This window comes from Podarcis vaucheri (genome assembly GCF_965113315.1).
Source record: "Podarcis vaucheri genome assembly, chromosome: 6".
In the NCBI taxonomy this organism is placed as follows: domain Eukaryota; kingdom Metazoa; phylum Chordata; class Lepidosauria; order Squamata; family Lacertidae; genus Podarcis; species Podarcis vaucheri.
Genome location: NC_138764.1, coordinates 9,364,232 through 9,376,264, shown reverse-complemented (window position 1 = coordinate 9,376,264; position 12,033 = coordinate 9,364,232). Strand labels below are relative to the sequence as shown.

General features: G+C 45.2%; 1 protein-coding gene across 2 annotated transcripts in view; it reads right to left on the bottom strand.

The window, feature by feature from the left end:
* BRINP2 (BMP/retinoic acid inducible neural specific 2) overlaps positions 1-12,033 on the bottom strand; it is a 95,024-nt gene that overhangs the window by 21,793 nt on the left and 61,198 nt on the right. For both annotated transcript variants that reach the window (XM_082229063.1, XM_082229064.1), the window contains exon 3: positions 3,474-3,664. In XM_082229063.1, coding sequence (XP_082085189.1) covers positions 3,474-3,664 — 191 coding nt within the window. The remainder of the gene's footprint in view (positions 1-3,473; positions 3,665-12,033) is intronic.

Sequence of the window (12,033 nt, the reverse complement as noted above, 5' to 3'; positions counted from 1 at the left end):
GCCAACTCTCATTGAATAAATTAACAATGATTATGATTATGGCTATGATTGTGATTTATATACTGCCCTTCATTAGAAGATCTCAGGACAGTTCACAAGATAAAAAAACAAATAATTAAAACAAAAACAACAAAACAATAGCCCCCCTACCACAAACACATTTAAAACTGAGGATATCCTCCTGCCTCTGGGCAATTTCTACACACACACACACACACACACACAATCAGATCCATTAATAATTGAACATGCTAATTCTATATATGGGTGTCAACAGCAGTTCCACAGTGGACTTTTAATAGACCTACAGAAGATCAAAACACAGAAAACACACGTTCAGACTAAGGAGGGGAGAGGAAAAAGCAGCCTTGGCAAGTGAGGAGGTATTATCTTAAGCCAATTGGTCACTTGCACAGCAAAATGTCACTAATTGTCTTTAGCTGTCTGGCAAGCTTGTTTTGTTGCTATTAGTAGACATGACTTATGGATTTCTAAAAATCCATACCGCTACTTTAAGCCCTGCCTTGAACTACGGCTTTAATCAATAACAACAAAGTCTTCACGCCAATTTGTATTAGTGTGAGAACTTTGTTGCCAGATTATGGGGAAAGGGCGATTCAGCGGACCCCAACGCCCCACGTGAGGTTCCCAAAGTTGCTCGGTGTGACAAGAGGCATGGGGAGACACATGGGAAGACTGAGAAGGGGTGCGGGTGGCTTCAGCAAAGAGAGCCAGGCCACCATAACATCACGAAGAGCCAGGATGGTACAGCTCATCCATGGAGCTCCCTCACCTTTGGCAATGTGCCTTCTCTCAGCTGACCCCATCACAGGGCTGTTATGGGAAGGATGGGAGGGCTGTACAAAAACAGAACAGACTAAGCAACTCCTGTGACTGCCCATTGTGGCTTTTCTCATGATAAGTAAACATTTCATCTGCTTTGGACCACAGTCTTGTTCTTGGTCTGATGGAGAGTTAGTGGTGGGAAGACCTGGTCCTTGGGCTTGTGGAATCTGTGCTGTCCCACAGAGCCAAGGGGGAGTCTTTGTAATCTGCCTGGGCTGGTGCACACAATGCACTGGGGATCAAGCTTACCAGACAAAGTGCCTCTCACCCCACCAAGATCGTCGGATGAGGCCAACCTGGCAATGCTGCGACCTGCAGAGGTTCGCTGCAGCGCTTCTCAAAGGATGTGGCAGGAAGATTCAAGAACAATCCAATATTATAGTTCACGAAGGATTCATGTTGTTATGTAGCTGCATTATTTTATACTTTCCGGATGCCCTGTGATGATATTTTAAGTAGTTGTGTTTTATGCTATAAATCAAGCGCTGCTAGGAGTTGTTTCTTTTTGTTTTCAGGTGTATTTTTTATCAATTAAAAATTTGGTGTGGTGCGAGCCAATTTTTATTCCAAAAGTGTGGCCCAGAGAACTTTTTTTGAGAACCACTGCCTTCCTGTGGAACTGCCTGTGCTCCAAATGCAATTTCAGTACTTGAAGAAAACACATTTGTGGAGGCCTTTCCTGACCATGTAGTGCCAGTTGGATTTTGTTTCCTTTTAGTTTCCTAGCACTGACTTAATTTGAGTTTTATTATTATTTTTGGTTGTTGTTTTTTTGTACACCACTTGGCTATTATGTATGAAAAATGGTATATAGATTTTAATAAGCAAAACAAAATACGGCCAGCGGTAGCGAGTGCAGGATGGGGCGGGACACCCACCAAAGCCAGGATGGCAGTGATACACGTGACTAAGAAGTCATAGGGTGGCTCTTGAGTGTGGGGAGCCGGGGTTTTCCCCATGCCAGGCCCGTTTTATCCACCTTTGCACTTTTCCATTCAACATGGTATCCCCACTGAGTGCCCATAAATATATGTGCATAGAAATCAGTAGTACAGTGGTGCCTCGCAAGAGGAAATTAATCCGTTCCGCGAGCCTCTTCGTCTAGCGGTTTTTTCGTCTTGCGAAGCAACCCTATTAGCGGCTTAGCGGATTAGCACTATTAGCGGTTTAGCGGCTATTAAAGGCTTAGCGGATTAGCGGCTAAAAGGCTATTAGCAGCTTAGCAGCTTAGAAAAAGGGGGGGAGCAAAAAAAATCGGAACACTTGCAAGACGTTTTCGTCTTGCAAAGCAAGCCCATAGGGGAAATCGTCTTGCGAAGCAGCTCAAAAACGGGAAACCCTTTCTTCTAGCGGGTTTTCCGTCTTGTGAGGCATTCGTCTTGCGGGGCACCACTGTATCCAGAAGCGGTGTTGAAGTGTGGGGCTCTTGGCCGCCTTCCCCTACCTGCTGCCCTAAAGATATTTCAGACTTCACCTTCCCTAAGCTTCGGTCTAGGCTGGCTTTGGTAGTTGTGCTCCAGAACATATGGAGGGCACAACTTTGCAAAAGGGCCATCTTGACCTTTGTGTAAAAGACTCTGGAGTCAATGTTTGCTTCCGCCAGGCCCCCCAATCTTTATGCTCCTGGTGCTTTGAAATGTGTGGCTGCTTCTCCATGCCAGTTCTGCCTTGAGCTGAAAATACGTGTGTGGCCATAATGCTTGGGCTGGGAAGAGGAATTTGAACAATTTGAACCCTGTTGTATAAGCGGTACTATTGGTTGCTGCGCTGTGGTGCCAGCACAGAGGCCTCCCATGAGGTTCAGCCTGATCTTTCTTTTTCTTATTCCCCTTGCTGACGAAACTGCGAAGAGTTGCCTGCGACACACTCATGGCACTGCTGCCTGTGGGCTGCGTGTCAGTCTGCTAAGATGTGGCACTATGATGACCAGGGGGCAGGTGATGTAGTTTGACTGTAACTGTTGTCAGGGGAAGGTGCCATGACTTGGAGGGTCGCAAAACTATCGTTGTAGACTCTGTTCAAGAGGGTCGTGGGCATTACCACCAGGCATACTGCTTGCAGTTCAATGGTTGCTATCGTATGCCCAACTGTGCACTAGGTGCCAGCCTAGGCTCTGGCACAGCAAGGACATTTTGTACAATGGATACAACGGAATCGAACTGCATGGCTGCAATCCTTTGCACACTTTCTTGGGAGTAACTGACCCCCCTCCCCACTGTATAATGGGACCTGCTTCTGAGTAAAGATACAGTGCATGGGACTGTAAGGCTGCACATCTATAGATAGTTACTTTGAAGTTAGCCCCATTGAACTCAATGCAACTTAATTCTGAGTACACTTGATGAGGACAGGGTCCCGTCCCCCCCTGTGGCATGAGCTTTTGTTCCCACGTTGACAATCTGCAATCTCACACCTTGAGCTCCTTGAAGAGGAAGAGTGGGACATAAATTAAACAAATGAATAAATTAATAAAACTGTTACAGTAGTACAGAGCTATTGGTGTGCTTGGAACACATTTTTAAATATAAAAACACAACACTTAATTCAGGTACTCGGCCAATGTGGCTGAAGACTATAGTTTTTGACTTTAAGAGAGAAAACACATGAGAAGAAAGGGGAACATTCACCTCCAAGTGTGGCAGAGAGCAGGAAATGGGTCCCGTATTTTTTAATCAGGTTCTCGGTGATCTGCTGGAGGCTGGGCCGACGCCCCAGAAGGCGAATGTTGCGGATGAATTCTGGAGCCAGGGGCAGAGGCAAGCTGAAAAAATCTTTCCTTTCCAATGCCAAGTTATTCACCTTCCAGCGAGCAAATTCTCTGGAGGAGAAAGCCAAGAAAACAGTAATGGCAAAGTAAGCACAATTATAATTGTATCCAGGAACAAGGCCTGGTTTTTCCTAATATAAAAAAGGAGCACGTTTTCCAGCACCTAGGAATAAGGGGATAAAGGACCCTCCGAAGATAACTCAAATACAGACTGTCTATCGTGAGTTAAGTATACACATGGGGAGGGGGGTCAACAGGGGCGAGAACACTAGTTCCACTTCCATTACCTCTCCAGCCATCCTCACAAGTTGGAGGGTGACGTCCCAAACTGGGGGGCCTGATTTTCCAGGCTTCTAAAACACACAAGCCGCCCCCCAGGAGTAAAAGAGGCTCCCTGCTTCAGACGCTCACCCTCCAACTCAGGGCAGCCGGTCCTGTTTCAATGCCTGAGGCAAAACAGGGGCTGCCTTCACACTGCCTCTGAATTTACCAGGGTTGTGTGGTTTTGGCCCCCAGTGGGAGGTCTGCGAAATCTCACCAGAACCCAGAAGCTGCAGCCACTGATCCTTGCTTCCCCAGTGGCAACAGTGGTAGGGTTGCAGGAGAAGTGAGAAGCGGTGGCAATATCTGCAAGAGTCTCACAAGATCTCACCAGAAGCCACCGCTTCTCCTCGCTCCTCCGGTGGCGGGGGGGGGGGGGAGCTGCCCCTTGGGATTCCCCTCCAAAATGGCTGCCTCAGTCCACCTCTGGCCAGTCCTGCTCCAAGTGAGACTGGGAGAGGGATGGGGACCAAGTTGCACACTAGTCTCTGCGGTCCACCTCTTCCTTCACCGATTTCCCTACCACAAAGACAGAAAGCCTGAAGAACTAGAGAATTCTGCACAATATTCTGAGTGTTCTGGGTTTCTGTATGAATCCAATCTTAAGCACAGGCCTTGCAGTGTGAAGATTGTAAGGTAAAGGTAAAGGTACCCCTGCCCGAACGGGCCAGTCTTGACAGACTCTGGGGTTTGTGCGCCCATCTCACATCTATTGGCCGGGGGCCAGCGCTGTCCGGAGACACTTCCGGGTCACGTGGCCAGCGTGACAAAGCTGCATCTGGCGAGCCAGCGCAGCACACGGAACGCCGTTTACCTTCCCGCTGGTAAGCGGTACCTATTTATCTACTTGCACCCGGGGGTGCTTTCGAACTGCTAGGTTGGCAGGCGCTGGGACCGAACGACGGGAGCGCACCCCGCCGCGGGGATTCGAACTGCCGACCTTTCGATTGGCAAGCCCTAGGCGCTGAGGCTTTAACCCACAGCGCCACCCGCGTCCCATGTGAAGATTGTAGGCTTAATTTAAAATCTTCCAGAGGGGGAAGTGAGCCCTGCCAAAGACACTGAAAAGCTGTTCTGAATCAAATGAATCATACTGAGATAGATGGACCAAGTATAAGGCAGCTTCTTATGTTAATACCACACCCTTATATGTATGATGCTTCCAAGATGGGATCCAACTCACACAAACATGTAATACCAATTCACACACTTTACTTACCCGACAGTACAGACATCTCCGGAAAACGATAAACAACAGCAACTGAAAATATTACATGCAAAGTGTTCTGAAAACCAGGGGTTTACAGAAAACACCCTGGAAAAAATGCAATTAAGACTACAGACCTAAGTATACTTACTAGGGATTAAGTCCCATTGAGCTCAATTAGACTTTTCTGCATAAACATAGAGCCACACTCTAAATTATTTTCTGTTTTCCTTTCCTCCCCCCCCAAAAAAATTCCTCATCTGCTCCCCCTGAGCAGAAACCTTCAAATTCACCTGGAGATTTAAATTTTGCAGCTATTATCATTTTCCCCACTGCGTGGATAGCGACTGAGAATGTGCAATTGTGTTTTTGGTTGGCTTCAGGTAAAGATGTATGGAACACCACTACCAATAAATTTCCTTAGTCTTACTGAAACATTCTTATTGCTTCCTTAGGAATTCCTTGGATGTTTTGCCTAAGCAGGAACCTCCAAATTCCCATCAATATTTTTGTTTCAGACAAATGTGATGGCAACTCTGTTGAAGACTTCATTTTCGTGCCTAGTACCTTGACAGTAACACTGATTGCTACAACCAGAAATGAGTGATGCCAACAGCTTGTGGAAACACATAGTGGCACTAGGCCAAGAGTGCTGGAGGAATTCAGTTCACATCAGTTTGATCCTATTCCTTCAAGGAATATTTCTGATCCATACCCCATCTGTATGAACCAGCTTTCCAGATGGATAGGACATTAGAGAGATTTATACAAGGCAGTCTATACACCACAGTAAATACTGGCAATCTGTAGATCTGATAAAGTGCCCCAAATTATAAAAGGGGGTAAAGGGCATATATTTGCACGGCTACTCTTTTCCTTCCCCCAAGGCAGGATAAAATCGCAAAACCACTTAAGAGTAACAAGACTACTACACATCTGCTTCGTCCTATGTTACGGTTGTCAAGCTAAACCACGAAGACATTGGCTTGTCTTTTAAAGGGTTTGATGCAACTACAGAGGATACTGCTTTGCTTCCATCAGTCCCGCCTGGCATGGCCAACGGGCAGGGATTGTGAGAAACATAGCTGAACAACATCTAGAGGGGCAAAGTTTCCCCATCCCTGCTCTCTTGGGCTCTTACAGGAAGAAAACAATGGCTAGAGACCATGGGATTTGCTATTTCCTCTGCCTCTTGATTCAACTGAGGAGACAATGGAAACTGCAAATTCCATGCTGCTGGTGGGAAATTAGGCTCTTGAGCAAGCTCAGGAACATAATTTACAATGAAGGAGAAACCGAAAGGCTTCCTGCATTTTAGTGATGCCACTCTGCTGCTAGTTACTCCTACCCCACCTGAAAGGAACCGTTTTTGTCTTGAAGAGGGGGGTGGGGAAACTGGCAGGGGAAGATTGTGTAGTCCTCTATTTGCTAGGTTCATAATTGTGTCTACTTCTGCCATTATCAATACAGTTCCATTTGAGTCTGGCCATTGCATGAAACCAGACGATGTGGATTCCCATCACCACCAAGTCCCAAGAAGCCAACCTGACAAAATCTCTTCTCCTTTAGAAGCCCAGCAGCCCTGCTGCCCTTTTTGCACGTTGACACCTTAAGGATACTTGTACCACTGTGACTGGAGTTGTATCTTCCTTCACACTAGACCTTGGCTTATAAAAAAAGGCCCCCATTTATGAAACAGCTTTTACACTGAGAGCCATTTCGGAGTTTAGTTTTTAAGTCTTTCTGTGTGCAAAATATAGGCTTTACTCCAGATGATTCACTTTAAATTCTGATTATTTACTTCAGTTTGACCTTGGGGCAATCTCGCTCTCTCTCAGTCTGACCTGTCTCACAAGATTGCACTGAGATTGGGGAGACAGAGGCGTACCTTGCGTATGGCACCTTGAGGGAAGAGCGGTGAGGCAAAAATGTAATTAACAAAAGCAGTACCTTTTTTGGGCCACCTATCAGGCCATTCTTTGTATTGAGATCTCGGCCAAAGATAAACGTGTTGACACTCAGCAATTTTATACATATCAGTTTAACATCTGCTGCCTGTGGAACAAGTCATGAGCTACGTGCCAACCAAACCTCCACTTAAGAGGCCTCACATATTCTTCACACTATGATGGCTGGCATGGAGATGATTTCAGCAGCCTGCTGTGTCCCCTAACAATGCGGCTGTAAACAATGATCGGCCAATTTCATTCTAATCTGGACAATTTCACTGTAATTAAAACCAGGCTGTGGCTTGCAAACACTTTAATTAAGTCTGATTGGGAAAGATGGAGGAGAAGCAAGGGAGTTTAGCGCATGGCTGGCAAAGCCAGCAATAACACAGAGTTCTAAGACTTCTGAGCATGCCACCCACGCAGCTGCCAAACTAAGTTTTAAACCAGGCTAAATGTGGACTGGAGCAGAGTTTAGGCTCAAATGACAGTTGCGAGATTGCAAACCCTAAGTCAGTTTCTCCAAACACCTGGTAGTTGAGGAACATGTTTTATTTAATTATAACTGAATGCACAATTCACTCTTCAACCTGGAAAACTTATTTTTTAAAATGCTAAGAATAAAAATTAAATCCCACCAATTTTGGTTTCTGTTCAAGTCACTGAGATTTGTCCTGGGCACAAACTTTGTGCAAATTGCAGTGCTTCTGCATCGTTGCATCTCCAGTGTGCTCACACACAATACAGAAGGTGGGTTTATTTATTTTTTCATACAACATAGTTTGATAGTTACTACCACATGGCAGTGGCAGCAACAAAAAGAGCATATCTCTTAACCAATACAATCTATTCGGTGAATCTCGCAGCAGAGCTCTTTTTAAGTCTGGTGCAGACCAGGGTTGCATCATTGACAAAGGACCAGTCAATATCCTGCTATGAAAAGTATCCGCCATTTTGAATCCATGCCAGTACAGTGGGTTTATCTATTTGCTCATTTTCACTAAAAATCCTTCAGGGCAACTTACAATTTTTTTTTTTATAAGTGCATTAGAATAAAACCCTCAAAATCTTATTAAAATCCTTTTAAATATAGATTGGGAAATAGTGGCGAGATCTGATGGATTTATTATTATTATTATTATTATTATTATTATTATTATTATTATGCTGTTGTTACCCATCCTGTGAGATGGAATATAAATCTAAATAAATAGATAAACACACCTATTTGTGTATGTTATACTGAATGTACAAAGTTTAGTGGTTATTGACATTCACATGTGAATGCTAACCAACTGCAGATTAATCTGTTTCCCCCACTTTTGGATACACAGTAAAACATTGACAATGACGTTTAGATGACTCTCAACATTCACCGATTCAAATGTTGTGTTTCCATTCCTCTTTTGAGTGCTCTGCATGATAACCAATAAGAGAAACACAGGAGGAGGTTGGGGAGGCGACTGGGAATGGAAAGTTTACCAATGGTGGGCTGGTGCTCAGAGACATTATGCCTGGGTACACATTATCATTTACTTTGGCTCCAGTGTGCTCCCACTCCTGCTGCTTGGAGCCATTTACACATTGTGTTAGCCACAATACATATCTATCTTGAAAAATATATGCAGGTCCTGCTATCCCAACACTTGTTAGATGGAATTTCAGTTATCCAAACATGAGTAACCTCACTATACATACTTCAGATTCAGATAGTCAAACAGCAGGACATGCATGTTGTTGTTGTTGTTTAGTTGTTTAGTCGTGTCCGACTCTCCGTGACCCCCTGAACCAGAGCACGCCAGGCACTCCTGTCTTCCACTGCCTCCCGCAGTTTGGTCAAACTCATGCTGGTAGCTTCAAGAACACTGTCCCACCATCTCGTCCTCTGTCGTCCACTTCTCCTTGTGCCCTCCATCTTTCCCAACATCAGGGTCTTTTCCAGGGAGTCTTCTCTTCTCATGAGGTGGCCAAAGTATTGGAGCCTCAGCTTCAGGATCTGTCCTTCCAATGAGCACTCAGGGCTAATTTCCTTCAGAATGGATAGGTTTGATCTTCTTGCAGTCCCTGGGACTCTCAAGAGTTTCCTCCAGCACCATAATTCAAAAGCATCAATTCTTCGGCGATCAGCCTTCTTTATGGTCCAGCTTTCACTTCCATACATCACTACTGGGAACACCATGGCTTTCACTATACGGACCTTTGTTGGCACTGCATGAAGTACTCAAACCAAATAAGCAGCTTAAACAGTCCTAAGTTTTTGTGTGGTGGGAGGAAGGGGGGGAGATCAGACAAATAAGACAGCATTTTTCCTTCCTTGTTTGCTTTTTGCAAGGTTTCAGAATGTTTTACTGGGTTAAAATTTTGTGGTCAGGAATGCATTAGAAATTTTCCCATAGGAATAAATGGAAATCATAGACTTGCTACGTGAATCCTCAGCTAACAAACTATTTCCCGAGAATGCCTTGTGTTCGTCTTCCAAATAAATAATAAATAATAATAATAATAATAATAATAATAATAATAATAATAATAATAAATTTATATGCTGCCCTCCCTGGCCAACCTGGGCTCAGGGCAGCTAACATCAAAGTATATAATACATTAAAACATAAAATCCAGCAATTGACTGAAATACAGCTTAAAATCAGCTTAAAATCAGAATAAATCAGATGGCAACCCCACAATTTATAACTATAAATATAAGGGTTGGGAACATTAATTGCTCCCCAGGCTCAGTTATTTGTATGAGCCACTGAGAAAAGTTAGAGAGGCCACTTACAGTGGTGCCTCGCAAGACGAAATTAATCCGTTCCGCGAGTCTCTTCGTCTTGCGGTTTTTTTCGTCTTGCGAAGCACGGCTATTAGCGGCTTAGCGGCTATTAGCGTCTTTGCGGCTATTAACGGCTTAGCGGCTTTAAGAAAAAGGAAACAAACTCACAAGAACTCGTAAGATGTTTCGTCTTGCGAAGCAAGCCCATAGGGAAATTCGTCTTGCGGAACGACTCAAAAACCGCAAAACCCTTTCGTCTAGCGAGTTTTCCGTCTTGCGAGGCATTCGTCTTGCGGGGCACCACTGTATATGCAAGGTCTTGTAAAAAGAGGGGGGTGAGACTGGACACTTGTCAAAGACCTGGCAGAACAGCTCCGTCTTGCAGGCCCTACTCTATTCTGAACTTAAAAATGGAAAGTGTAATACTAGTGGTCAACAAATGAGGTTTAGAAACTCACTCAAAGCAAATCATTTTTTTTCTTTTAGTATAAACACTGACAATTGGGAAACACTGGTCTGCGAGCGCTCCAATTGGAGAACAGCCTTTACCAAAGGTGCCATGGACTTTGAAGATGCTCAAACTCAGGACAAAAGGAAAAAACATACTACTAAGAAGAGCGCACACTTGGCAAACCCTCACAGTGATCAACTCCCGCCCGGAAACCTATGTCCCCACTATGAAAGAACGTGTGGATCCAGAATTGGCCTCCACAGTCACTTACAGACTACAGTGGTACCTCAGGTTACATACGCTTCAGGTTACAGACTCCGCTAACCCAGAAATAGTGCTTTAGGTTAAGAACTTTGCTTCAGGATGAGAACAGAAATTGTGCTTCGGCAGCCCAGTGGCAGCAGGAGGCCCCATTAGCTAAAGTGGTGCTTCAGGTTAAGAACAGTTTCGGGTTAAGTACAGACCTCCGGAACGAATTAAGTACTTAACCTGAGGTACCACTGTAACTGTTAAGACCGTGTTCATGGAAGACAATCTTACCTGGCCACGAGTGGTCGCCAAAGAAGAAGAAGAAGAAGTAGCTTGTCTAACAAACTATTTCCTGAGAATGCTCTGTGTTCGGATAGAGAGACCTCTGTGTACTGCTGTTTAATGCATTTGCCTGAAACCAGCTTCCATCCCATTGAAAACATGAGCCACATTCACTTCACAGCGAAGCTGAGGTGTGCGTGTTTCAGACAGTCATTGTGCATGTGCAGGTGGCAGGTTCAAGAGAAGGAGTTGGTTCCAGATGTTGGAACCAGAGGTAATGTCCATTGTGTGGAGATATCCCCACCCCTCTTTGATGTGTGCAACAACATGCAAATGTGACTGCTGGCATATACATAACCTATAATCCCAGATACCATGGGAGGGGGTTGGTACCTTCTTGCCCTGCCCTTGAACTTCTCAAAACAACAGAGCCAGGGATGGAAAAAGATTCTGGGCTAGGCAAGGCCTCAGCTGGATCCAACAGGACTCTTGGGTTTTAATACGTCAGTTCTGACATCACCACAGAAAGTTGCCAAAGCTGTGCCCAACCCTAGTGTAACGCCTTTGTTCCCAACTCCTGGAAACACTCACTGCTGAACAAGCCACTAGGAAAACTGTGGCGGGAAAGAGAGAGAAATGAGACCATCAAAAAGTAGCCGTGTTGGTCTGAGTTAAGTACTGCATTGCCCTGTTAAAAGGCTGTGGCAAAGGTTAAGAAAGGGAGGAATCTGCAGTGGCTAAGGCTGGCCTAAGTTCACCTGCGCTTCTGTCTCTCTGAAACAAACAAAAACCCCACTCACAAAGGGTTAGCCGCCTGCCTGCTGCAGAGGAACAGAAAGATTAAGGCTTCTAAGAAGTGACTGAAGGGAGGGTTTCAGCCATTCCCTGCAAGCAGTCCCACAGGGTTGACCCCATTTCTGTCACCAGAGGCCTCTCAAGAGAGCCTGTGGGCGTGGGTATCCCACAGCAGAAAGGGTGTGTGTGTGTGTGCATGAAGGTAGAGAAGGTGCGGGGAGAACCCAACTCTCTCAAGGCCAGGGCTTCTAGCTCAGGCACTGGCGCCAGCGATGCTGTTGTTGTTGTCAGACGCACTGCCTTTCAGCATCCCTTTCCTCCCTGTGTGCATTCATTTCCCCAAGCCACATCCTGGCTATTAGGGTTTTCGTAAGCTGGGGAGGGGCCAAACACACC